The sequence below is a fragment of the Bactrocera oleae genome, chromosome 5, assembly GCF_042242935.1.
Source record: "Bactrocera oleae isolate idBacOlea1 chromosome 5, idBacOlea1, whole genome shotgun sequence".
NCBI lineage: Eukaryota > Metazoa > Arthropoda > Insecta > Diptera > Tephritidae > Bactrocera > Bactrocera oleae.
In genome coordinates this window covers 33,095,933-33,123,657 of record NC_091539.1, presented here as the reverse complement: position 1 = coordinate 33,123,657, position 27,725 = coordinate 33,095,933, and the positions used below count along the sequence as shown (strand labels likewise).

The 27,725-nt window shown below is 36.1% G+C and overlaps 1 protein-coding gene across 1 annotated transcript in view; it reads left to right on the top strand.

Annotated features, from left to right (window-relative positions):
- Positions 1-27,725, top strand: part of SPR (Sex peptide receptor) — a 123,862-nt gene that overhangs the window by 62,767 nt on the left and 33,370 nt on the right. The window contains exons 4-6 of the mRNA XM_036371794.2: positions 7,100-7,879; positions 17,246-17,376; positions 25,413-25,474. Of these exons, the coding sequence (XP_036227687.2) occupies positions 7,360-7,879; positions 17,246-17,376; positions 25,413-25,474 (713 nt within the window). The 5' untranslated portion in view covers positions 7,100-7,359. The remainder of the gene's footprint in view (positions 1-7,099; positions 7,880-17,245; positions 17,377-25,412; positions 25,475-27,725) is intronic.

Sequence of the window (27,725 nt, the reverse complement as noted above, 5' to 3'; positions counted from 1 at the left end):
ATTATTTGAAAATGTGCGGTTGAATGCTTCCGTGCATTGTTGGCCTGCCAATGACCGCTGCGCCATTGTGACGACGATTTTTGCTTGCATACAATCTTTATTGGTTGAATAGTTCAACTTGTCTTATATTTCGATTGCTGGTATGTTCTGTATTAATGGCTTTTTACGCTTTTGTATTGTAGAAATGTTTCTTAAAACACTTTGTCTCTAAAATGAATTTATCATAACAAAAATTATTAGTATTTGAAATCAGCCTAAGGAATGCCACGAATTGTAAACCTAAAATTCTTTGAATTGAACTCCGTGCAAGTGATATTTGGATACAAATCGAGATATTTTGATGAAATTGGGCAAAATTAACAATCGAAACCTGTTGCTTATAACTGTTTGAAGAATGTGTGTGAGTCGCTCTCTGATAGACTACTAACTATGGCAAGACCCATTTTTAGGTGAAATCCCATATCTCCGCTACTACGACACTAAATTCAATTAAATTTTGACCATAATACTGTTTTGGGCTTACGTTACAATTTATAATGAAATCATACGCCTGCTTCAAGATTATACACTATAAAGTTCCATGAGATTCTTTCACATTTCAATCCTATATACCAAATATTAGGGCTTCAGTGCCTATGGCTGCCTTTATACCTAAAATTTCGGTTAATTTATACCATATCTTAATAAAATGAAGTGTGCATTGTGGTCTGGTAGATATATTAGGTTCAGTACTTCCTGACCATAAGTAGTGAAACAGTTTTAATTTCTTTGTTGAGAGTAAACTTTATCGAGAACAAAAGTCATAGAACAAAGATTAAGAATTGTTAAATGCTGAAAATATAATTTATGCATCTCTCTCGCTGAGTATGCATATAGTAGGTATTCTCAACACTTATTTGAAAGACCTCAAAATATCAATTGTAGGAGTGGAGACAAGTGCTTTTCCGATGAAACACATTGATGATGATACGATTTGGATCTCGATGAGCTTTTGTTGTTAACTCTTTAAGTATATACTCCATATATGTATATTCATGATTCAATTGAGGTCATAAAAAATGTTTTGCTGGACAAACAAAATGTTGTTCCAACCTCTCAGATATAATATATTAACGCTCTATCTTTATTCGTGGTGTCAGTTTAATATTTTAAGCTATATTAGCCTAACGCATCATTTAAACACGACTATATAAATATTTAGATATTAAAATTTTCTCATTGTGAATGGTAGAATTTCAGCGAATCTGCGAATATCACGCTGAATGTGCACTTTCGTCATGAAATGTTATTATTATTACACGTGGTATGATTTGTTAACTTTTGAATTGTGGTTGTCAACATCAAGTTGACGTCTCAGCTAACTTAATTTGACATGTGAATAAGCTAACTTGGTCAATGTGTTGTTGATTGCGTTGACTCTGCTAAGATTGGATGATATATGTCAAGCCATAACAGTTTCATTAAAGGCGAATTTTGTTTATCTGCAATTGGAAAACGGCGCGTCGACCAACCAATGTAGCGAATTTCAAGTTTTTTCTGCAATATATATTCTACTCAAATCTATTCTTTATTTTAGCAAAAGAAAATTAGGAGAATTTTGATTTTATATTTTATGACAAATATCAATAATTTTGCTTAGAAGCAGTTGTACGAGGTGTACAATTGTGAAGAGGTTTGACTATTGTGGAGAAATTGGTAGCTTAGATGGTAAGCCACGAAGAGGGAGGAATTATGTCACATATAAAATTGACGACAATGCTATTGTTCTCCTGTTTGAGTAGATACCTATGCCCAGTCTAAAAGAAGTTAACAATATTTTGTTTAAAAAGGGATTAGTTTAATCTCTTAATATAATACGGGACAGACTTCAGAGTTCTAGCATTAATCAAAGCAGTACTGTAATCAAACTCCTACTTTCAAACGCACACGCTGAAAAATGGTTGCATCAGGGGCAGGAAAGCGTTAACCGTGAGTAGAGCAATGTAATATTTACAGATGAGTTGTATTGTTAAACTCTTTGAGTCGTGTTTGGCTAAGAAAAGGTTCAACATTTATTCAAAGCAGTGTTAAGTATCCCCAAAGGTTGTTTATGGATGCTCATGGATTTGGGGTTTTGAGGTGCTTCACAGAAAACTTGAACGCCGTTAAAGTGGTAAAATTGTATAAATAGCGTCAACTGAAATGCATTACGGTAACAATAACCATGATGGGTTACTGCGACAAGACAATGATCCGAAACATAGAAGCAGACTCTGTACTCAATGGAAACAAGAAAACCCCATTGTTACTTTAGATTGGCCATGACAGTCACGCCAGTCCAATAGAGCATGTTTGGGCTTTAATGAAGGCAAGATCAAGAAAACATTTAATTTCAACAAAAGATTTAATTCGGTTACTTCAACAAATCTGGTGGTCGCTTCTTCTATATCTTCCCTAATAAGCGCTACCTACACTTTGGAAAGCTAAAACGTTATTGTTTGAACGCAATTTACAAGAAATCGCTTGAAAACATATACATATTTTACTTAGTATTTTAGAGATTTAATTTAATATGCTATTAATACTTTTTATTCAATAATTTTGTAATTGTATTGTCAAAAGTGCATGTGTTTTCAATACCTATTATCTGCTTAATTGGTATGATGTTTTTACTGCCAATTGTTTGTGGTTTCGATTAAATCTATTTATTTTTGTTGATGTTAAGTATCAGGTTTGTTAGTTTGGCAATTTACACAACTATTATTTTCAAATTTGTGGTTTTTCTTCATTAAAAGCTTAATGCTCTTTCAACATAATTAATTTTTAATTGCATCACTCTTTGAACATTTTTTCTTGATATAGTATATACATTTAAATTGTGCTCGTTTTTTACATAAAAAAGCTGTCATTTGAACAATTGGTTGGCGTGTGTGTGATATTGACTTGAAGTTGACATTTGATTGGCAACACAAATTAATGAATAAAAGGACTACAATTGTTTCATCCAATAACACAACCAGCAAGTTATTTTCTGGGTGGACGTATATTGTAGTTATAGAGACTATTACGTTTTCGCATCCAATGCCATATTTCTGTCAAAATTGTTTTCCATAAACATCCGATAAACATTCCGAGGTGATTTAGGTGTAAAAGTCATTTAATATGTGTATTCATAAAATTGGGTTGTATTTAAGAAAATTTTCTCTTTTAATATCAATTTAATAATCTTAACAGCCAAAATATGTGGAATACTTAGTATTTTAGAGATTTAATAAATGCCAGTTGGTAACGCGTATGATTTTTACACCTTGACTAGGATATATTAAGTATGTTATGAAGTTTGTAACACCCAGAAGAAACGTCGGAGACGAGTTGAGTCGATTTAGCCATGCCCGTCTGTATATACGGAAACTACTCCCTCAGTTTTTGAAATAAATACTATATATAGATATAGTATGTGTAAGTAACAGATGGACTATTTTTACTCGTTTTTAGTACTGATTAATTTAGCGAGTGTTATGCTCCAAAATGCCAATGTATAGTTAAATATACGAATACTTTAACATTAGACAAATGTATTTATACAAAGTGTTATTACTGTTTTCGCATTTTCAAAAGCTTCCATTTTGAACAAATACAATATATCCCTTACAACAACTGGATTCGGTGCATTCTGTTTGTAGGCCAGCTATATGCTATAGTAGTCCGATATCGGCGGTTCAACATATGAACAGGTTCTTGGGGAGAAAAGGAGGTGCTAAATTTCAGATTGATATCTCAAAAAGTGAGAGACTAGTTCGCGTATATACAGACAGACGGACGGATATGGTTTACTCAACTCAGCTCGCCACGCTGATCATTTATATATGCATTTTATTTGGTCTCCGACTGGGTGTTACAAACTCCTTGGCAAACTTTGTATATTCTGTTCAGGGTATAATTACAAAAATTCGTATAGCTAATTTTACCGGTTTTAAAACTTCACAATTTTTAAATAAAAATCGGAATTTGGCTGGTGGCTTTTAACAAGAATAGCGAGGATTAATTAGTTTTGTATTTCTACTCTTCGCATAATCTAATTCCAATTCTCTTCATTTGCCTTTGAAAAACAGAACTAGAAGTATCGATTTCATTGTTTTGCTCTGTTAGTAAGGAAATTAGTAATTACAAGCACGAAATTAAAAAATACTGCAACACAATCAGACTACCAATACGGGCTAGCTGTCAAATGTCAAATCTTTTAGATTGCTCATTACATGAAGTGCGCTACCGTGATGTTGCGAAACGAATTATACAATCAATAGATAATTAGTATTCAATTGAAATGTGGTTGATGTTAATGCTTTGGAAATTGCGTATTATGATATTCTTGATGCTATACGGGGGAATTAATTGTAGATACAATGCATCTGGCATATGAGATAGAAATCGACGTATTTAATTCAACTGTAATCGGGAGAACTGAAACTAAGCTAATCGTTACAAGAGATATATGTAAATGTGTCACTTTTATATAGACCACTCAAAATCATTGATCTCAAAATAACAATTGATCAGTGAAGTCAGTGGCCTGTCCTTGTGAAGTATTATTGAGAGTGGTGTTTTGAAAATACCATGCACTTCAATATGTTAATAAGCATTAAATTAGATAAGCGGTATTTAAATACCTATATAAATATATTTAAAAACACGTAAAAGTGTAGCGATTTTAACCTTTTGAATGTGGTGAAATCAACAAACAGACTTATAAAAGCTATAGATACAAGTTGAGTATCAAAACGAGGTATTCCAGTCAAAAACTTACGTAACTGCTTCTTCCTCGCCGCCAACATGAAGATGCTTCTGACAGCAGCGATTAGGAATTAATTCATGACGAGTTTGAAGAAACTAGATAAGGGATCGCTATGTACGAAACTTCACCTGGTAACAAAAGGTTTGTAGAGGTCCGGTTCTACCCTGATGCCGGATGTCGATTTCATATGCTCGGATTTTTTTCAGGAATTGGCGCAGTGTCCAGAGCCTCACTGACAAGGTCCAATCAGTTTGTTGACAAGTGGTTTCAATCTTACACACAATAAGCTTGACAGGACCTTGTATGCTTCCATGTTGACAACATATCTCCGGCGGCTTTGAACATTTCTGTGACTGCTTAGATAAATTACGCTTCAATTCAAATTCTGGTTTCTAATATTGTTGGGTGTATGCATTAACTCGTGCGGTTTTCTAAGAGAGGGCTCTACTAGTACTATTTCGCGTCGTGTTCATCTGTGGCTATATTTATTTCAAAGGTACTGCCATTTCGCGTCGTTTACAGTACAAGTCATTTGTTTTAGCGCGAACAACAATTTCATTCATTTGAAAATGTCGAAATTTGTACCAGATAAAGTGTTTTTGCGGGGAGTTCTTCTTCATTACTTTAACATGAAGAAAAGTGCTACCGAAAGCCTTCGTATTTTACCGGACGTCTATGGAGACCATGCTTTAGCCGAACGATCGTACCAAAAGTGGTTTGCATGGTTTAAAAGTGGCAATTTCGACTTAGACGACGGAGAACGACCCGGACAGCCAAAAAAATTTCAAAAAGCAGAATTGGAGACATTGCTTGACGCAGATGCATGCCACACGCAAGAAGAACTTGCAAAAGTATTAGGAGTTGGGCAAACATCGTAGCTTCCGATGGGCAATACTTTGAACATTAAATGTATAACAATTTTTTCACAATAAAGTCTTAATTTTCGAAAGAAACCGCATTAATGCATACACCCAATACTTTTCTTTGGCGAAGTACGAGCATGACTGGTTCTTTCAGTATATTGGACATTATGCAAGATTTGTTAAAGTTGCCTTAAACTGAGGAAGGTATTTTGATTGTCAGCATAACTCTGGGCTGACAAAGCTTAGCTGTTTTAGAATTGCTTACCTAGGTAGGTATGCAGGTAGGGTGGGTGTCTGAGAACGTACCTATCCTTTTAACAGGCCCATTGTGAAACCACTGGAACTGAAATTCCTTCATTCTATTATGTGCAAATCCCGAGATAAACCCTCAACCGATAGTTCCAATCTTTTTCTTATACAAAGCCTTGTATTCGCATAGAAGATGTTCATTAGTCTCTTCTTCTTAGTTGATGTATGTCGTCCCCAATCTACTGGCATGTTTACTACTAAAAGTGACCTGTTAGCCCTCCTACTACAGTTTTAATGTGATTTCTTTTGAATTTCAATAGTCGGCATATGCGCCCCGTGTTTTATTCATGTCACGTGTGTCTGCTTGTTGAGCAAGTTTGAATTGTCTTCACCGCGACTCAGTTGTATCTAATATAACATATTTGTCGATTAAATATCTACAAGTAGCCAGAGGCTAATATATTACTTCTTTATCGTAGTCTAATTGTAGGATGGTACCTGTTCTGGCTAGTTCATTTGATTCACAGTTGCCAGGAGTATCATTATGTCCTGAACCCGTTGCAGATTTATCGTGAAATAAGATTTTGGATCCGCTAAGAGATCAAGGAATTCCTGCACTATCTTCCATGAAACTCCAAGAGACTTTAGTGATTTTTAAGCCGTTTGGTTATCTGTATATATAAATATATTTCTTGTTGTGAGCACGTTCTTTGTCAGAAGAAGGCTTACTTAATTGCTGTGATCTTCGCTTGGGAAACACTGCAGTGGTCTGGTAGTCGGAAGGTGATTCTAGTATCTAACTTGACTCGATTGTCTACTATGGATTCATCTGTATTGAACTTATACCTGTGTCCCTGCCCTTATCACGACCTAATTTAAGTTTAATTCTAAAGGATTTCGATTGACTTACCTAAATCAACTATTGGTTTTTATGTAGATATTATTAATATACAAATGATATATTGTATGCCAGAAAGAATTAGTACATAAGTCATATATGATGGTTTCAATGGTGTACGAGTGTAAAATTTTACAACAGTAGTTACCTTAAGTGAAGTTATCATTCCATTAGACAACTATATTAGGTGTGCTGTATCCTAAAGCATGTTGATACTTTTAGGTGATTTGCCAGTTTTTATGAAAATAAAAATTTTGAATAATTTAACTTGTTACCAGAAAGTTTAATTCATTCCTCCTTACTTTTTATTTCTTTCAGGTGGTTTAAAAGCATCTAACTTTATTATATTATATTTCAATGGATGTACCAAGAAGAGAGAAAGTAAAACTAGCTTGCCTAGAGCAACAGCACTGAAGGAGTGTTAAACTTTACGCCTAAAATGGCCGAAACAATGAGCACTGAGATCCAAAGCGCACCGAAATAAGCAGACAGTTGAAGCTAAGAACTATTAAACTTTTAAACATTTGACCATAGGCTATCATAAAAGAGCACAGCATATGGTCAAGTTTTAAAAAAATATGAATGCACAATCCAACCAGAAACACAACACTAAAACTGCAAGCCTTGTAACAGAAACTATAGCCGCCGTTATGGCACCCATTTTGGACACGAGTAATGCGTCTTATGTGGCTACAACTTACAACGTGGACGCCGCAGCAACAACAGCGATAGCACTACCCTATTGGAGTAGTGATGGTGGCGATGAGGGCGGTGGCATTGGCAGCGCTGCAGCTGTTAGTGGTAGCTATAGTGCACTCAGTTCGACAGTGGGCAGTACTCACGCCTATAATGACACACTGGCGGTGGATTACAATTCGAGCGTTTATTATGAGTATCCGCCACCATGTTTGTCCTTCGACGAGGCGGCAAATGCATCATATTGGAATGTGACCTGCGATAATGCGTTGGAATATGGACTACCTTTGTATGGTTATTGTATGCCCTTTCTACTGATCATAACAGTAGCGGCGAATTCGTTGATTGTGCTGGTGCTAAGTAAGAAACACTTGGCCACACCTACAAATTTAGTTTTAAGGGGTAAGTGCTATAATATTTCGTGAATATAAGTATATGAATTTTTTCTAAATAAATTTGAATAAAATTTATTTCAGCTATATGCCTTGCCATATAGTCTATTTAGGTTCCTTACCTGACTATAGACATCAACACATTATATGTTAGCCTAGATTAATTAAATCATTAAGTAGAAAGTAAAATATTGATAAATAAGGATGTGATATCTTCGGATGCAGACAAACATTAAATACACTCTCATTTATCAGGATCATAGGCAAGGGGTTTCTTTTTTGAGTTGTCAAAACTGTTTTTTAAACAAGAAAGGCGGGAACTATTATATTAGGGATATGGAGGCTAGGTAGGTAGGTAAAGTGGCTGTCTTTCGACCCACCTAGGCCTTTAGGAGGCTCTTTGTGATACCACCGGGACTGCGGTCCCCTCACTCTATTGGCTCCTCTCTGAACCACCCCGTACTTCTGATGAACTTCATCAATGAGACAAGTTTTATCCGTGCAAACTCCGAGACGTCGAGAAGCGCATAGAAGATGTTTAATGGTCTCCTCCTCTTCTACTTCCTGACAGCTTCTACAATAGTCGTTATATGGCATACTAAGTCTAATTGCATGTCTGCCTATTAAACAGTGTCCTGTTAGTACTTCTACTAGAGTTCTTATATCATTCCGCTTGAATTTTAACAGTCGGCATGTGCGGCTCATATTCCATTCATGCGACGTTTGCCTGCTACTTGAGCAAGTCAGGGACTGATTCCACTGACACTCGGCTATGTTAATGACATGTTTGTCGATTAAGTATCTACAAGTAGCCAGAGGCATATATAATATATGTTCTCCTTCCCAGGATTTAGTTGTTGGGTGGTGTCTGTTCTGGCTAGTTTATCTAGCTAGACTAGACTTTTGTTTAGCTTAGGGACAGCTGTAACTGAGCCGGGAATAATCCATCTGGTCTCGGCGATTTATAAGGCTTGAAGCTGCCTATCGCCCAATAAACATGACTATCTGACACTATGTCTAGCAGAGCACTTCAGTCTCCAGTATATGCTCCCTTATGTGGTTCTAGGAACTGTCTGGGAAGTGAGTATCCATTAGTAGGCCTAGAGTCTCTTCACTGGATACCGTCCAGCTGTGGTCTGGCGTCTGAAGGTATCAGATGTTATGTATTGACTGTGTCATTTATTTTTCTAAGTCGAGACGATTTTGTCGTATTCTCGATGTCATTACAAAAAGATTTCCCCGAATTTCTTTTTGACTTCCTTACTTCTTTTTTGTATGACCGTAGGAGGTTATAATAGTTATCCCACTATTCTTCTCTTTGGGATAATTTGGCAATATTGAATTGCTTCCTTTAATCTTTCTGCATGTTCTTAAGTATGGGAGACCACCAAGGGGGCCTAATTCTTCCCCTACTGTTTGTTAATGGACAAGACATCTCTATTGCTTGACGACAAGAATCTGTGAACTGTTTAACGAGGTTCTCTAGGTCCTCTTTGTTCTCTGGTTGAAATGGTGGAATCATAGGAATACGCTTTTTTAGCTCCTGTATGTGCATTTGCCAGTTCGTTTTCCTATGATTCCTAAATTTCTTTTCCCTAACTACATTCTTTTCAATTATACACTCAATGTAGCGGTGATATGAGAAGGAATGTTCCTCCAGTACCATCCAATTTGTTATTTTATCCACCAGTTCTTCCGATACAAGTGTTATATCTATCTTTGTTGCATAACAAATGCTTCCTTCCTATTAAATAATTAAAAAGTAAATCACCCCTTTCATTGATGTCCGTGCTGCCCCATAGTATGTGGTGTGCGTTGGAGTCGCACCCAAGTATAAAGTATAATCAAGCGCTTGGATGCTTCGGTGTCTCGTACCAGCTCTTTGATCAGGTGCGATGGTACTGCTACCTCGTCATACGGCATGTATCATGATGCCAGCCGGTATTTCTTTCCGCCCGTCGCCCGGCTTACTACTGTAGTGTCGTTACCACTGTAACTGTGTAGTAAAAAGACATTAAGCTTTTTACTAGCCAATATACATGTCCTAGCCTTACCTACGCAGCCAGCCACGTATAAATTATACTCCGGTGTCCTCAGACCGCAAATACGTCCTCCATTAACCCATGGCTCCTAAATGAGGACAAACTCAGGCTGTTCTTCTGCCATGCGGTTAATTAGGGCTGCTGAAGCTAGTTTGCTGTGGTGTAGATTAATTTGGAGAAAACGCATTAGTTAGTGTTTTCTTTGCGTCTTCTTGAGAGTCGCTTAAAAGCTCACTCTCAGTGTAAAGTTTGGAGAGTCTGTCTCCAAGCTCAGACCCCGAAGTACGCTCACCTTGTTCAGTGTTCTCCACATCACTCGAGTACTCCATTGGATCTTCCTCGATTTCGCTGCGCGATATTAAATTTTTTCCATATTAAAAAAATATTCCGACACGTCAACTTCAAATGGCTTGTAAACAAAGGATTAATTGACAGAATTGACTTCTGTTCTCACGACAGATGTACCAACTTGAGAAAAAAAAAATTGGAGGTAGTAGTGGTATTTCTTGATGAGTGCAGCAGCTTTTCAACCAACCTGTATGTATATATAAAATAAAATATACCGTGCCTAATCAGCCGGAAAGTCAAAATTCATTATACTGAGCTTATTTATTTTTACACCCAATTTTCCATATTGTTTTCGTATAAAGTTCACTAGAATACCGAAAATCATTATCATCAGGGTCCGACTCACTTAGTTTCGGCATCAAACCACAGTATCTCCTAGATTATTCTTTCACTTCATTTTGATAAAATTGAACTTTATTTACGGTGTACAGTCAACCGAAAGTTCGAAACATTTTTATTAGGCATGTCTGGGCTTGGGTACTACTTCGGTACTACTTGAACCGTTTTTATTATATTATGTTATTTTAGAAAAAAAAGTTGGACACTTAGATATCATTAAAATTTATTAATATTATATTATATTATATTATTTAATATTTTCGTTATAAAGCCAGCTGTAGTTTCAGTTTCACATATGCTAAATCTTAGGATATGAAAGTTATAGTCCGATTTTGATAATTATTTTTAGACCAGGCACCAATACTAGGCGGAACTATTTGCAGAAAGTTTTATTCCGATATTGAAATTTGATTTATGTTGGCTTCGCCCATATGCAAACTGTAGTGGAAGTATATCAATACAATTTTATGCACCAATTTTGGCTCAAATTAGTTTAGTAGTTTTTCAATTAGTTTTAGGTTCTAAAAACATGCGTCTTGTGAACAAAACTATTACAATTAATGCAACATGTTGTAAGAATAGGGTTATAAGGACTTAAACTGCAGTTTCATATTTTCGTAAACTCTCAGCTTGATAACAACATTACAGTACAGCTTACATAGATTTAATTACTCTTTGATTTGGTTTTCATGAAGAAAGAGATGACGCATACACATTGAGTCATTATCGAACTGAATATTTGCTATAAATGACACAGATACATGTTACCTGTTGTTCAGATATAAGTCCTAGTCTCATGACATTAACCTTGATTGTCTTTCAGTTGAAAGCTCGAACTAAGATTATGGTGTACATAAGGCGGTACACATCATGTTATTAATTTTTTTTTGTTTAAGTTACATTCATAATTTACTCTTATTAAACACATACACATACATTAATCACCCCTAAGTCCACTTACATAAATGTGCACTTATTTATTAGAGGAAGTTTTGAACACCAACCTCCCCTACAACAGTGCCTATTGCGATTCTTCTTTTCTCATTAGACAAGTACAAGAGTACAAGGTGTGAATGCAATCGCTTAAATGCACACATGACACGCTTACACTAGCACACTAGCATATATTATATATCATGTATACACAACCATACGTTATATTCTTATATATCTTTGCCAGCTCGTAATGCGCAGTGATTTCAGTGTCAGATCCTTGATGTAAACACACGCGAAATCGATGACAACATTAATTTTACGCCTTGGTGGCACAAGGCGTCGATGTGAAGGCGTATGGGCCGTAGTATGCTAACTGTAAACACATTTCTAAATGACAACACACTGCTCTCTATCGCACAGTAAAAAATGCAAACATACATTAAAATGAAATCGATATTATTAGCATTTCAGGCAGCAGAAGGCTTTCCATCACTTTCCTCTTCGCTCTCAGCCGATAACGATGTTTAGGTCGCGCTAATTTCAGCACTTCAGAGCTTTGTTTGTTTTTACTGTGCAATAAGGATTTCATGTTTGAGTACTATTCTTTGTTTTTGCTTACAGGATCGATTTTAAATAGAACACTAATGACATTTTTGAAAAAAAAATATGTGAGCAGATATAAAGATCCCCGCGAGTAGTCTCTGCGACGCAGGGATCCAAGTTTTCGGAAATGCAGTTGAGAGAGAAGAGAATTTCGGCGTGTCCTTGTTGGATATCACGTTGACGTATCCTTCGGTTAGCTCGTAGACGGTATTTACCACAGAAATTATAAGACATAATACTAGATATTAACATGAATTGTAGCCAAGTATGAATCAAATGATATTTAAAGATGTGAGAAAGAGTAAAGTTCGGGTGCAACCGAAAATTTTATATTTTTGCAACTGGCAAGGATCAAAGTCGGGGAAATATTTTCTGGTATCGGCAATATTAAAAAATCAATTTCACTTATATTGAGCGTTAAACTATTAATATATAATAATTATAACTTTAAAGAAAACGTGTAAACTTAATTTTATTAAAATATCACACATTTTGACCAACCTAAACGGTTGAAAGTCCGGTGGAAAGTCGGAAACCACTATATAGGTTATATTGGGGACAGAGAAATGAAGGGGCTGATTGCATTAATTTTTTAAATTGGTAAAGTATACTTGAGAACTTGTTTTCAAGCAATTTTATAAATATATAAATATAGACATATGTACACATATATAGAGTCAAGTCAGCCGGACGTTTTAAAATTCCTGCATATCAGTTATATGGGGGCGAAGGCAAATTTTCATCCGATTTTACCCATTTTAGGCACAAAGATACACTGTCGCTATCTCAATTTTTTTAAAGTAACTTCCTCATTGGGCGATATGTGCGGTGTAAAGTCACAAGAAAGTTAAAAAATCTTTATATTAGGTATATGAAGGCTAAGAGAAGTATTGACCCACTTCCACTTGTTCGGTTTGTGGGGGCTTGAATAGTTAAAGTCCGATTTTGACCATTCTTTAGACCCGCGATTGCATACTTCACATGCACTATTTGTGAAAAGTTTTATTCGAATATATTTATTAGTGCTTGATTTGTGTACTGGAAAGTAAAAGAATCAAATGGAATTTAAATATTTGTGTTATACGGGAAGTAGGCGTAGATGCAGTAAGATTTTGCCCATTGTGGCAATCTACTGAAGTCGGTTGAAATCGGTCGAGCAGGTCCCGAAACATGCTTTTCCCCTAAATGCGGGCGGTACCACAGCCATCGTCCAATTTTGAAAACGGCTCATATAAAGCTCTCTTTTATCATACTGGGTGTAAAATTTAATGTCTGTGGTGCATTTAGTTATTGATTTATCGCGCTTTTAGTAGTTTTAAACAAAACCGTTATGTGGGGAAAAGGCGAGTTTATCATCCGATTTCATCAATTTTCACAGCTTCGATGTCAGTTTCAGGAGTTTTCAAAAAATTTCTCTTAAGGGGGTATTCTGGTCTAGAAATTTCAAAAAATCAATTTTTTTCATATTTTCAAAGCTTAACTATTCAAGAATGTGTGTACGAGAGGATTTTTGAAAATTCGAATTATTTTCGGAGATATAGGCATTTTGCTGGCGTTTTGTATGTGTAAATGGATAGTAAAAATATTAATTGCCTATTTTATACAGCACTTTAAAAAATACCTAAAAATCATGCCTCTAGACCAGAATACCCCCTTAAGCGAATTCGGTTATTGTAGCTTGAGGGGCTTAGGAGATATGTACATTTAACTTATTAGAGGGCGGGGCCGCGCCCCCTTTTTCAAAATTTTATTAATGGATTATAAAAAGTTATACATTAATCAACTCACCCTCTATTTTTGACAAAGCTGCTCGTATTCTATCGTTATCAAATACTGAAGTAATTTACAGTTTAAAACAAAAAGGAATTCGGTTGGAAAATAGTAAAGGATGAAGCGGCGTCAAATATTAAATAAATCTGAAATCCATAAATTTCATTAAATGCCATGCAACTCAAGTTGTTGAGCTAATTAGCCATTTTGAACTCATAAATAATGAAATTGGGAAAAATTACCGCCGGAAGAGCGGTATGGAAATGAGTTGACTAGTCGGATATTGCCTGCAATAGCATTCATGGGATTAATTGGGCAATTTTAAATGTTGCTAGCATTTTACAATTCAAACTCGGTTGAGTGCGCTCGAAAATTAATCGCTTTAAACTATCACTTAGGTAGCGTCTCGGTAACATCTTTTGAATGTCACCACACAGTCTCTACGCAAAATAAAAACGAAAAATAAGGATTGTGATTGAAGTAAGCATTAGGCGAAATTTAATTAATGCAGCACTCAAATGACTCCATCTAGTCAGGGAGTTGTTGGGGCAATTTAAAGGCACTAAAAGATCCAGTTTACATACAGATGCCCGCAGAATCGTTCGTTACTTGTTGTTGTTGTACAAAACATGCTTTGTACTAGTGCTGACTGTAAACTCCACAGCTGGGAGTGGTGGAACACACAGATTTATGGTTTCGTGGTTACCATATAACATAAAAGAATGCAATGAATAATATTAAATTCCACGAATACACAGTTACCCAGAAATATTTGTACAAACACACTGTTAAGTAGCTTAATTGCTCAACAATTTTGCAGTTCCGCAGTGTCCATGCGGACAACCACTACCAAAAATTATGACTTCATATTTGCCCACATCTGCAGACATAAAAGTTAATTAACGGCTTATGGTGTTGGTATGGATGATTTTTTGAATACAGTTGTTGTTGGCATGTGGTTATGGCTACACTCATTGGAAATAACGGGTTTACGGTTTCACACATTACGAAGCTCGTGAACCTAAATTACGGCACTCCATTTTCACAAAGTCAGTTATACCTTCCGGCTGACTGAAATAATTTATAATTGCCGTTCATTGTACAAAATTATTTTTGTGGTTGTGATGACATTAGAAGTTGTGCTTCAAATTGTGGGTATGATTAGAGTTATTTCGAATTTTCTTCAGATAGAAAAATTTCTGTCAGAAAAATTACGTTTGTATCTTCCCCTTCCTCCAATCTATGTCATTTCATATCTTACTTTACCGTCTGTTTGGAGAGCAATGCTATGAGCTCACATCATCCTATATGGTAGTAGTTCTATGCCAGATGTGCTCCGAAACAGCTTTTTAAAATACTTTAAAATTTGCTATAGCTTTCAGAGTTTGTATTCGAATGTAGAAAAATTGGTTTGAGGGTCGGTGATTAGATTCTTGTTTTTGAAGCGCAAAGCGCGCAGTTAAACCAAGGAACACAGGGGTTTTGACTCTTCTCATCGATGACAACGGTGAAAAATTGATTTATTTGATGCTGTTTAAGCGCAATCCGAAAGAATTTCTACATTGTTTCGTGACCGTCGAGAGAACTGGATTCACTGGTATACACCACAGATCAAGAAATAATCTACAATTAGTAATGGACTTCACCTTCAAACCTGCTCCGAAGAAGGTGAAGAATGCCGTATGGAGCGATAAGCTCATAAGGTGTGATCTATATCGAATGCTTGGAGAAGAGCAAAGCGGGCACAGGGCGCTAGATGTTCGACGAAAGACTTGCAGACCCAAAAGCTCCATTTGGCGAAGGGAAAGTGCTTTTCAAGGATGATAATATAACTCACACCTCTGAAATTAGATAAATGAGGCTACTTACTGCTTTCCCATCCATGGTATTTTACATATATTATTTGTCCGACTAGTTTTTGTTCTTGTTCTTGAAAAAGTCACTAACTGCTCAGACATTTCAATTGAATCTGGAGGTTATTGCCGAAATAAGGATTTCTTTGCAGATCTCCAGAAAACGTCATTTTAAAATTTTTTAAAGAAGTTAAAGCAACGTTGGGTCAAATGTATCGAGCTAAAAGGAGACTATGTTGACACTTAAATCACCATTTTCGCAAAGTTTTCCTTTGTAGGCTACGTATTTATAAGATTATGTACATATCTTTTTATCTCTCTGTCGTCTTGTAACAAAGAACGAAAAGTTTAACTCAAAAGAGAAAAGTACAGGGATACCTATATATAAATGATCAGTATAACGAGACGAGTTGAAATCCGTATGTATCTCTGTCCGTCCGTCCATCTGTCCGTCGCACTGTCCTTGCATGCTGTAACTTAAGTATAAACTAAGATATCAGAATGAAACTTGGTACACAAGTTCCTTGGCAAAAGAGTAAGGACGAGTTCGTAGATGGGTGTAGTTTGACCACTGGCACGCCCCCAAACGCCATTAAACATATATAGTGCCATAACTAAGCCGTAAATTAAGATATATAACTCAAATTTGGCGCAACGAATCAAATTGAGGAGGGACAGCTGTGGTTTAAAATCTTAAAGAAGTGGACATGGCCCCGCTCTTAATAAGTTTAATGAATATGTCTTCCAAACCAATAAGTCTACCCCACCCACTCATCATATAACGGTTTTCTTAAAAACTACGAAAAGTGCGATAAACCCAGGATAGCACGAGCGAGCTTTATAGGAGCCGGTGTCAAATTTGGACGAAGGGCGTGGCAATTCGCCCCCATATACCTACTGGAAAGATTTTAGAATTTCCGCCTGACTTTTTAGCACATATATCGGTTGATGTGTGATTTACCTTAATGAAATTGAAAGAGCGTGTTTTTCTAATAACAATGTATCGTTGTGTATAAGGTATTTCAGCAGCTTTGATCCTGGAAAGTTTTAAGAGTATGAAATGTTCAGTTACATTCGAACTTAGCCTTTCCTTGCTTGTTTACTGATCTATTCGATTCTTGCTAGCTGTTTGTTAGATTCGCTATTACTCTCCAACGTTAACCATATCTCATACTTATCTCTTCAATTGAGATGACTTGTGAGTGTTTATACACCATGTTCTTACACCATATGTTATACATAAAATCACTTATTGTGAGATCCACCTTTCACATGTATTTTATGCCAAATTATGCTTTGATAATTACTTTTCTAATAATTTCGGTAAAGTGATAAGTACACTCGTTATTTAATTACTCATCACACAACTTGCAAAGATAAACACAAAAATCCAATTATTATTTGAAAATAGATATTGCTTGTTGTAACTTTTCCCCTAATTATGCCTTTTCGCATTTGAACGCTTGTCTAATTGTATTTTTCCAGCTATGGCGATATGTGATATGCTGACAGTGATATTTCCGGCGCCGGGCCTCTGGTATATGTACACATTCGGCAATCATTACAAGCCGTTGCATCCGGTATCAATGTGTCTGGCTTATTCTATATTTAACGAGGTGAGTAAATTTCAAAAATCATTGACAATGAAGCCTTAATGAGTGCTCGATATTGTCGCCTATAAACAGGCACAACATGTCATTTAACAAAAATTGCAAGCACTTCATGCATTTACACTCACAACCGTAGACGTTCATGTTTGCATATACACGTACCATACATAAGCTCCAAATTTGAAAATTCTCAAATATTTATTTTTTATGTTGAATTACTTAAGTTGAAGTCGATACCACCAACCGAGTTTGTGCAATTGTTGCACTCAGTTATTTCAACGAGTATTTTTTTGGAGAAAATTACAATAATATTGTACGTACAGAAGCGCTTAACAATAAGACGATTTTTAGTTGGATAATAGCACGGTTACGGGTAATGAAGACAGTAATCCATTTCCCTGGATATGGAAGTACAAAAATAATATTACCAAATATAATTAACAAATAACGATGTGTTCTTATATAATATATACCATATGTCTCCAAAGAATTATCTCTCTCACCATAATTGCTAATATGATAAATTTTAAGAAAAGTAAGCTTTTTATGAAAACTTGGTGGCGTTATCGTTTAAACTGTATAATAGTATTCTATAGAAATTATATTTTACACGATGTGAGTACGATCGTAAGTACCGAACTATTTGCAAATGATAAATGGGAAATTTTGTGTACGTGCTCATTTCGACTTCAGGAATGAGTCGAAAGAAATTCGTCGATTCGAGATAGTCTAAAGGCCTAAATTCGAAAATGATTTTTTTGGCGTTGCTATTTTTAAAAATTGTTTATCAGTTATATGTAAATATTTCCAGAGCATCAGAAATTTCAGAGTAAAAAATTATTTCGAAGTTAGTTTAGGTATACGTTTAAGGTTTTAAGTTCTGACTAAACCTGTCAAGTAGCCACAACACTAATATGACTGAGCTTTTAAAATGTTTCATAAAATCCTTTTAAGGAGATAATCTAGTTTTTGTTATGTTCAAATTAAGGTTTATCGCAAGGCAACTAAAGGTTGATGTCTGTGCGTGTAATAAACCTTCAATTTGCATACATTCCACATAGTTCGGTTCCGAGCACTCCATTACTTAAGTCCCTTTGCATAACTATGAATACATATAAGTGCGCATATGTTTGGAATTACATATGTACATATGCACGGAGTATGCAGCTGTCGAAAGGGCTAGTAGCCAGGAGCTCTAATGACAACACTTCCAATGCGTCCATCACATAACTGTAAAAGCAAAGTTCATAATATCTTCCACTATCACAGATGCTTTCGTGTGCAATCAGAATGCAGCAGTGTTTTTATATATGCATACACATGTGTCTGTATATGGCAGTACACTGCACACCTGAAAGCAATGTTTTATAACTGTATTTATGTTCACCTGTATGCACGTACTTGCATGAAAATTCATTTCACATCCAAAAGATGACAAACTTCAGCAATTTATTGCTTCTTACATATTTTTTATCTTTTCTCTAATCATTTTTAGTGCTTATATGGTATATTCTACTTTTTTTGCGACCGACTATCAAACTCCTCCAGAAAAATAAATTCGCTGATATGCCATTTACTACATAAAATCCTGAGGATATTTTTATACTCTCGCAACATGTTGCTACAGAGTATAATAGTTTTGTTCACCTAACGGTTGTTTGTATCACCTAAAACTAATTAAGTTAGATATAGGGTTATATATATATAAATGATCAGGATGAAGAGACGAGTTGAAATCCGGGTGACTGTCTGTCCGTCCGTCCGTCTGTGCAGGCTGTAACTTGAGTAAAAATTGATATATCTTTATGAAACTTGGTACACATGTTTCTTGATACCGTAAGACGGTTGGTATTGCAGATGGGCGTAATCGGACCACTGCCACGCCCGAAAAACGCCATTAATCAAAAACAAATAAATTGTCATAACTAAGCTCCACAATAAGATACAAGAGTAAAAAGGGTTCGGTTACATCCTAACTTATCCCTTTCTTACTTGTTTTTTACTAAGTTTTTTCAATCGAGAGAGATTTCTAATGCTAATGCAAAGTTTTTAAATCTTATGGAACTCTTCAAAAGCCGCAATATCGGGTGTTATTATTTATGCTGGCTCTATTCATCCATAGCGAACTTAACATAACATACCTTTAATAGTTACCGTTGCTAGAGAGCGGTAATACTGTTTATAAAAGTATTTTCTATTTTATGTGTGTATCTAGTTATTTACGCATAAATGGAGCAGGTGAACACAGTGAACCACATTTGTAACAATATTCAAAAGGCAGATGAATTGGAGAGAAACCTTCTTGACATGAATATTACTACTAATACTGAATAGTCGTGTGCGGAAAAAAAAGTGTCGCTTGATAATATTTTGTCGCTTAGTTAGTAGTTAATAATTCGTTAACAGGTAACTAATCCCATTCAAAAAGTTCTTTTCAGAGCTAAATTCTAGCATATAGCATAGATATTGTATTTATTATAGTTATCCTAAGAAATTATTACTTGAATAATTTTTATGATTTTATAAATAGTTAGTAGTTGTGTACGTTGTTGTAGTAAGTAGCTCAAAGATAGCATAGCTATATAGGTAATTATTTAGTTCGAAGAAGTTTTTTCTTTTATCATTTTAAAATGCCCAAAAGATCAAGATCTCAACTTTCTAGAAATAATTCTCAGGCCAGGGCCAAAAAAACATGTCGAAATAAAGAATCTTCATTGAAACTGAAACTGAAAATCGTCTTTTAAGTCAGAGAGAATATATGGCACAATCGCGTGCCAGAGAGTCGAGTAACGAGCGTTCGCAACGGCTCGCTGAACAGAATATTAGAACCTCTCAAAGACGTGCGCGAGAGTCCAGTATTCAGCAGTCACAACGGCTCGCTGAACAAAATGTGAGAATTTCTCGAGTTCGCGCGCGAGAGTCTAGTCTTGAGCGTTCGCAGCGCCTAGCTGAACAAAATTTAAGAACCTCTCATGTGCACGCGCGAGAGTCAAGTACTGAGCGTTCGCAGCGGCTTGTAGAGCAAAATTCCAGAAATATACAATCCCGCACTAGGGAATCAAGCTCAGGGCGTTCCCAACGCCTTCAAGACCAGAGAGAACGACAACAGACTCTTGTAGTCTAGAGTTCGCAATCGAGTTGTAGCTCACAGTAACAGATCGGCTTTTAGATACGAACCACAGATTGATTATGCTCAACAGTCTTCTGTCCAAATCGGTGACATGAATAAGATTTGCCCTAATTGTTTTGCCAAATGGGTCGATGAAACTAATGGCATGTGCTGTGCTTCTGGAAAAGTTAGTGTCCCCAATATTCAAGAACCACCACAGCCAATAAAAAATCTTTTGACAAATAATCATTCGCTATCTAGACATTTGCTAACCAACATCCGTAAGTACAATAGTCTTTTGCAAATGACTTCGTTTGGCGCGAAAGAAATAAGAGAAGGTAATTTTATGCCAACTTTTAAAATAGAGGGCCAGGTATATCATCTTATTGGTAGCCTTTTACCACCATCAGGCCAAAATCCACAATGCTTACAGATATATTTTATTTCAGACGCAGATCAGCTATCGTTAAGGGCAAACATAGCTCCAACGCTTAAAATAGACTTAATTAACGAACTACAGACCGCACTGAAAAGCCACAACGTATATATACGAAGCTTTAAACAAAATATTGAACGCAACTCTTCGGATAATTTAAAGCTAATTATTCATTCCGACCGCCCACCGCAGACTGCTCACCCGGGTAGATACAATTCTCCAGCTGTAAACGAGGTAGCTGTTCTCTTGGTTGACGAAGAAAAAGGCCCCAGAGATATAGTGCTGCACGGAAGAGACGGCCAACTTAAAAGGGTTTCCGAGTTACACCGATCGTATGATCCTCTACAGTATCCCTTAATGTTCGTTAAAGGAGAAGACGGTTACTATTTAACCATTCCACAGGAAGGTACAGCGCGTAACAAAACTGTGACATGCATGCAATTTTATGCATTCAGGTTGATGGTTAGAGCTAACAGTTTTAATCCTTTACATTATTACAGGGACTTATTTAGTCAATATATTGTCGATATGATGGCAAAAATGATATCGGAACGATTGAATTACATATGTCGTAACCAACAGAGACTAAGGTCTGAAGAATACATTCATCTCAGAGATGCTTTAAATCAAGACGGAAATGTTGACCCATCAAATATCGGTCAGCGCATAATCTTACCGTCTGCATTTACAGGTTCTCCGCGTTACCTGCATGAAAAAACCCAAGACGCGATGACGTATGTCCGAAACTACGGGAGACCAGACCTATTTGTCACGTTTACGTGCAATCCTGAATGGCCTGAAATTAAAGCGGAACTACTATCTGGTCAGCGATCTTTCGATCGTCACGACATCATTTCAAGGGTGTTTCACTTAAAAATGAAGAAATTCATAAAATTATTCAATAAAGATGAAATATTCGGCAAAGTGAAATGTTACATGGCGAGTATTGAGCGGCAGAAGCGAGGTTTACCACACTGTCATATGCTTTTTTAGCTAGAGACAAAAATCCAACCAGATGAAATTGATAGGGTCATAGTTGCAGAACTTCCCAACCAACAAAACGATCCAATATTGTACGATATCGTAACTAAAAAAATGGTGCACGGTCCATGCGGAGAACATAACTTAACAGCACCATGTATGAAAAATGGCATTTGCACAAAAAAATACCCGCGACGTTTGGTCAACGAAACTCAAACCGGAGATGACGGATATCCAGCATATCGTCGTCGTGATGCTGCAAGTGGAGGACAGAGTGCATCGCTCAATATCAGAGGCAGTAGTTTCACAATAGATAATAGCTGGATTGTCCCTTACTCTCCACTTTTGTGCAGGACGTTCAATGCTCCCATAAATGTAGAGTACTGTCACTCAGTTCAAGCTATCAAATACATTTGTAAATATATAAATAAAGGATCGGATCAAGCTACATTTGGCGTCAGAAAACCAAATGATGAAGTGGATAACTACGTGAATGGCCGGTAAATAAGTACTTCCGAAGCTGTCTGGCGAATAATTGAATTTCCAATCCACGAGCGCCATCCTACAGTCTTGCAGTTAGCTGTCCACTTAGAAAATGGCCAAAGGGTGTATTTTACCGCCGAAACGGCTGAGCAAGTGACTCAGAATCCGCGTAAAACAACTTTGCTGGCTTTTTTTGAGCTATGTAATGAAGACGAATTCGCAAAAACACTTCTATACCACGAAGTCCCGCAGTACTATACATGGGCCAATAATAAGTTCACAAGAAGGAAGCGTGGTGAGGATGTAGTTGGACATCCAGGCATAAAAAAAGATGCAGCTTTAGGTAGAGTCTACGGTGTCCATCCTTCTCAATTCGAGTGTTTCTGTCTTAAGATGTTGCTACATCACGTATGGGGCCCAACCTCATTCCAGTACTTAAAAACCATTGACGGAGTTCTCAAAGATACATATCAAGCTACTTGCCGTGCTAGATGTTTGCTAGAAAACTATGACCATTGGGAAAATACTCTCAGAGAAGCTTTGCTTTCTCAATGTTCACAACAACTGAGAGAATTGTTTGTAGTCATACTTTTAGTTTGTCAGCCATCGGAACCATTAAAATTATGGGGCATTTTTAAAGACGATTTATGTGAAGATATTAGACACAGAATCAGACAGCAAAATCTTAACTTCACGTTACCATACAATGCGGAAATTTACAACCAAGGTTTGATACAAATAGAAAATAAACTGATGCAATTAAATGACAAAAGCCTAAGTGACTATGGATTACCATGTTCAGTTCGTACAGAAAATAATGGAGCAGAGACAATAACTAATCACTATGATACAAATAATTTGACCGCTTTTGTAAATGAAAACCTGCCAAAATTAGTCTATGATCAAAAATATGCTTTTCGAACTATCATCAATAGCGTCATTAATGACAAAAGAAAAGTTTTCTTTTTGGATGCACCCGGTGGAACAGGAAAGACGTTTCTTGCTAATTTGATACTTGCTAAGATAAGAGAATCGGGAAAGATAGCAATAGCAGTTGCTTCTTCAGGAATTGCTGCAACTCTCTTGACAGATGGAAAAACAGCCCATTCTACTAAACTTCCGCTATCCGTAAATCTAGAGCAACAATCTACATGTTCTATCCGCAAAAATGGGCCTCTTGGTAAATTACTACAAGACGCCTCATTGATTATGTGGGACGAATGCACGATGAGCCATAGAGCACATATAGAGGCCGTGAACAGAACCTTACAGGATCTAAGGAACTCCTCTGCGGGATTACTTTTGCTTGAAATCGTCACCATTATGGGCTTCAATTGAAACATTAAAATTACGAACGAATATGAGAGCTCATGTTCATATTGTAGAATCACTGATAGCGATTTCCCACAACAACTAATAAAACTTGGAGAAGGAATCTTTCCCACTCCAAATTTAAGCGGTGATTGTGACACTCTTCTGGATGAGTCTCTAGGTCAAATACTCCATAATTTAGAAAACTTAATGGATGCTATTTACCCTGATATCGACAATTTGCATGAGAAAGATTTTCATTGGCTATGTTCTAGGGCTATAGTGTCACCTAAGAATGATACTGTTAATGAAATAAACAATCTAATAGTTAAAAAGTCCCCGGCCAAATAAAAACATATAAATCGATCGACACTGTGACTAATATCGAAGACGCAGTCCATTATCCACAGGAATTTTTAAATTCGTTGAACCCTTCTGGACTGCCACCACATGCGTTGTCATTAAAAATCGGAATCCCAATAATGCCTTTAAGAAATTTAAGCCCTCCGAACATGTGTAATGGGACGAGGCTGCTTATTAAAGAGTTAAAGGACAATTTAATTGTAGCAACTATTATCACTGGCCCAGCAGCTGGTCAACTGGCTCATATACCGAGGATGCCGATGATCCCGACTGATCTGCCAATCCCATTTAAACGGCTTCAATTTCCGCTAAAAACTTCTTTCGCATTAACAATTAACGAGTCCCAAGGCCAAACCTTTGAATTGGTAGGGATCGATCTGCGAAAGAAATGTTTTACTCATGGTCAACTGTAAGTTGGACTATCGGGGGTCGGAGCCCCTGAAAAACAATTTATTTTGTTGCCACAAAATAAAACAACATCAAATATTGTTTACAGGGAAGCTCTATCACAATAAAAGGCTTTTCTTTTGACGTTATGACCTCTTTGCAATAATTAAAAATATAAACAAAAAAAACCTGAAATTGAGAAAAAAAAATGTTTGTATTAAACAAAAAAATTAAAACGCAAAAAAATATAAAAAACACTAATAATAAAAAATACACAAAACAATGAAAAAAGTACAAAAAAATTAATTATATCTAAGAATTAAATTTCCCATTTTGTTTAAATTCGACGCGAAAAATTGAGAATATGTGTTTCATGTTTAGTACCCGTGCGAAGCCGGGACGGGCCGCTAATATATTATATACATACATATAACCTGGTGAGGTTATATCTACATACGTATACATAAGCATATGAGCTTTACAAGCAGTTGAACGCCGAGCTTGTTTTAAGTATTCTTATAGCAAGTCGTGATAGATCCACTAGATGGGGCGCATACAAATGTGCATATAGACACTTTTGCGTCGATATGTGTTTGTAGAAATCAAATGCACACACACATCAATTGAAAAAACTTGTATAACATTGTCAACTTCAGGGAACAACACTGCAAATATTTGCGCTACCTGCTCGCTTTGTTCAAACATATACGTGCAGTGTATGCTGAATATATCGCACATATCCTGCGTACGATATGTATGTATGTATATGTCAGTTTTGTTTTCGTTTCCATATTTACATGTTTTCAAAAACAGGGGAGTGTCAGCATATCGGTTTTGTCTTATATGAGTATACAAACCATACATACATAACTATTTTCTTCTGCTATGAAGTTGTTGTTTTATTATTAATGTTAAATGTACAATATTTTCAAAATAATATCGACTGATGGTTTATTGTTAACATGGTTTTAGCTTATGCCCGCTGTTTGTCACACGGCGTCCATTTGGCTGACCTTGGCACTGGCTATTCAAAGGTATGTATGCAAAATATGTAATAATAGTTATCTAGAAAATATTGTATCATGCAAACAGTTATTGCATTTTGACATTTAATTGCTAGATCGTAAAATTTCCGATGTCCCTTTGATTGCTTTGGTGATGTATCAGTGATAAATAAAATAAAATTTCCATAAAATGAGAGAGTATGCAGAGACTCTATTTAATCTAATTCGTTTTCAAGTTATTCCAGCAAAAACATACGATTAATACTGTGAAAATAGTTATAAGCAATAATAGATAATCTATTAAATAAGAAACCCCTGCGGAGGATCTGAGATGATCGCCAACGAATGCTATGAAAAAGTTTCTTTCGGGGTCAAGGTGGCAGACGCACGTCACAAATGCAGAAGTTCGTCCAAGTATCTAACGGATATAACGACCCTTATTCGTTTAGTTTTAACATTAGTTATAGTCGTACAACTAAGCTTTAAATAGCTAAGTTAAAAAGTCAAAGAATATGATGGATTAATTGTTCCATGGTTCTCAATATGAAAGGTGTTTTTCAAGAAAAAATAAAGCGCATATAATTTAATGTTATGGGTAAGAATTTAGCTATATTATAAAGACAACGGTTCGCCATTATGTTTTAAAAATGATTTCGGACAAGAGACCGCCGCGGCTGGGTCAAATAAATTCCAGCCGAGATGCCCAATTTTCAACCACTTTTTGCAGCCGAAGCCGTATGTTCCCAATGCGTCAAACATTTCGGACTTGTCTGCGAATTCACCTAACTCCACAAAAAATAGTCCAGCGGTGTTAAATCGCACCAATTTAGGCACGAAGATGTCATTAGTCACACATCGTTCCACATTGACTGTAACATCGTGGCCGGCTTCAGTTTTGAAGACTTGTGGACTAAAATCACTTAGTCAAAATGCGACAATTTTGTTAATTAACGATCTCAAAAGTGCGCTTTATCGCTGAGAATTGTGAAAATCGGTATCGGTGGCCATCTCGTTTTGGGCCCTCATCGATCCTTCCTTCTTCCGCAACATCTTCCATAAAGTGGATGTTAAGAGTTTCAATTGTTGCGCGCGATGGTGGATGGGCTTATTCGGGTCTTCTTCGATATTCTGCTCCACAACATACCAAAAAAGTATTGCCTCATTGAAACCCACATTTGTAAGAAACACCCGTTAGATGGATTGACACAGTAAAAAGCCATGGTAATAACTATTATTTTAAATCAATTCATAAGTTTTTTATATTGCATAAAAAATTGGGTCACCTGACCTGAGAACAATATGTAAAAATATCTTTTGAAAATCGTAGAATCATTGAAATTCTAACCAAATCTCCAAATTGAGGTGTATTTAAACCGAGTCGTAAAATACAATATATATTTCAAACAAGTAAGGAAGAGCTAACTTCGGACGTAACCGAACATATTATACTCTCGCAATTTGAAAAGATCAAAGGCGGGGAAATATTTACAGGTATTGACAAGACTTGATTATAAAAATATTGCGCAAGAATTCAACATTCATTGCCCGACGAAATCGTGAATGGATTATAATCGAATTTGAATCTAATTATATTTATTTCTTATATTTTGTAACCATATTTTACTTCGAACCAGGAAAAACTATATAAAAACATCCTTAAATATGTCGTATCTGAAATAAGCTCAATCGATGTTATTAAATTTAATAGGAAATGAGGTTTGGTCCAATTCCATTCATATTCAGCGCTAAACCACATAATTTTTAAGAAGGCTTATCTACTTAATTACACTAAAATATCACATATTCTGATTAACTTAAACGGTTTAAAAGCAGATGGGAAGACGGAAATAGTGTATATTGGGTGCAGAAAGGGGATGAGAGTTTGGGCAATTCGTGGACCAATTTCAAAAATTTTTGGCATTAAACTATAGTCTCATATATCCAATATTATACGTTCTGTTAATATTGTTGATATATCTATATATCGGGGCCAGGGGAATTATTGATCCGATTCAAACCATTTTTGACATACATACATACTATTATTAGAAAGGATTATCTTCGAATTTCTATAATATGACTCACAAATTGACCTAAATTTTCGATAAAAAAAAAATGGCTATAGAAACTGCGGTTCGCATATTCGACATGATGAGGCTTTGAAAGTTTTGTCCGATTTGGACACTTTTTGGCCATAAGGTGCCAAACCACAAAAGCACTAATTGTGCAAAGTGTTATCTGAACATATGTACATTAAACTTATTGGAGGGCGAGGCCACTC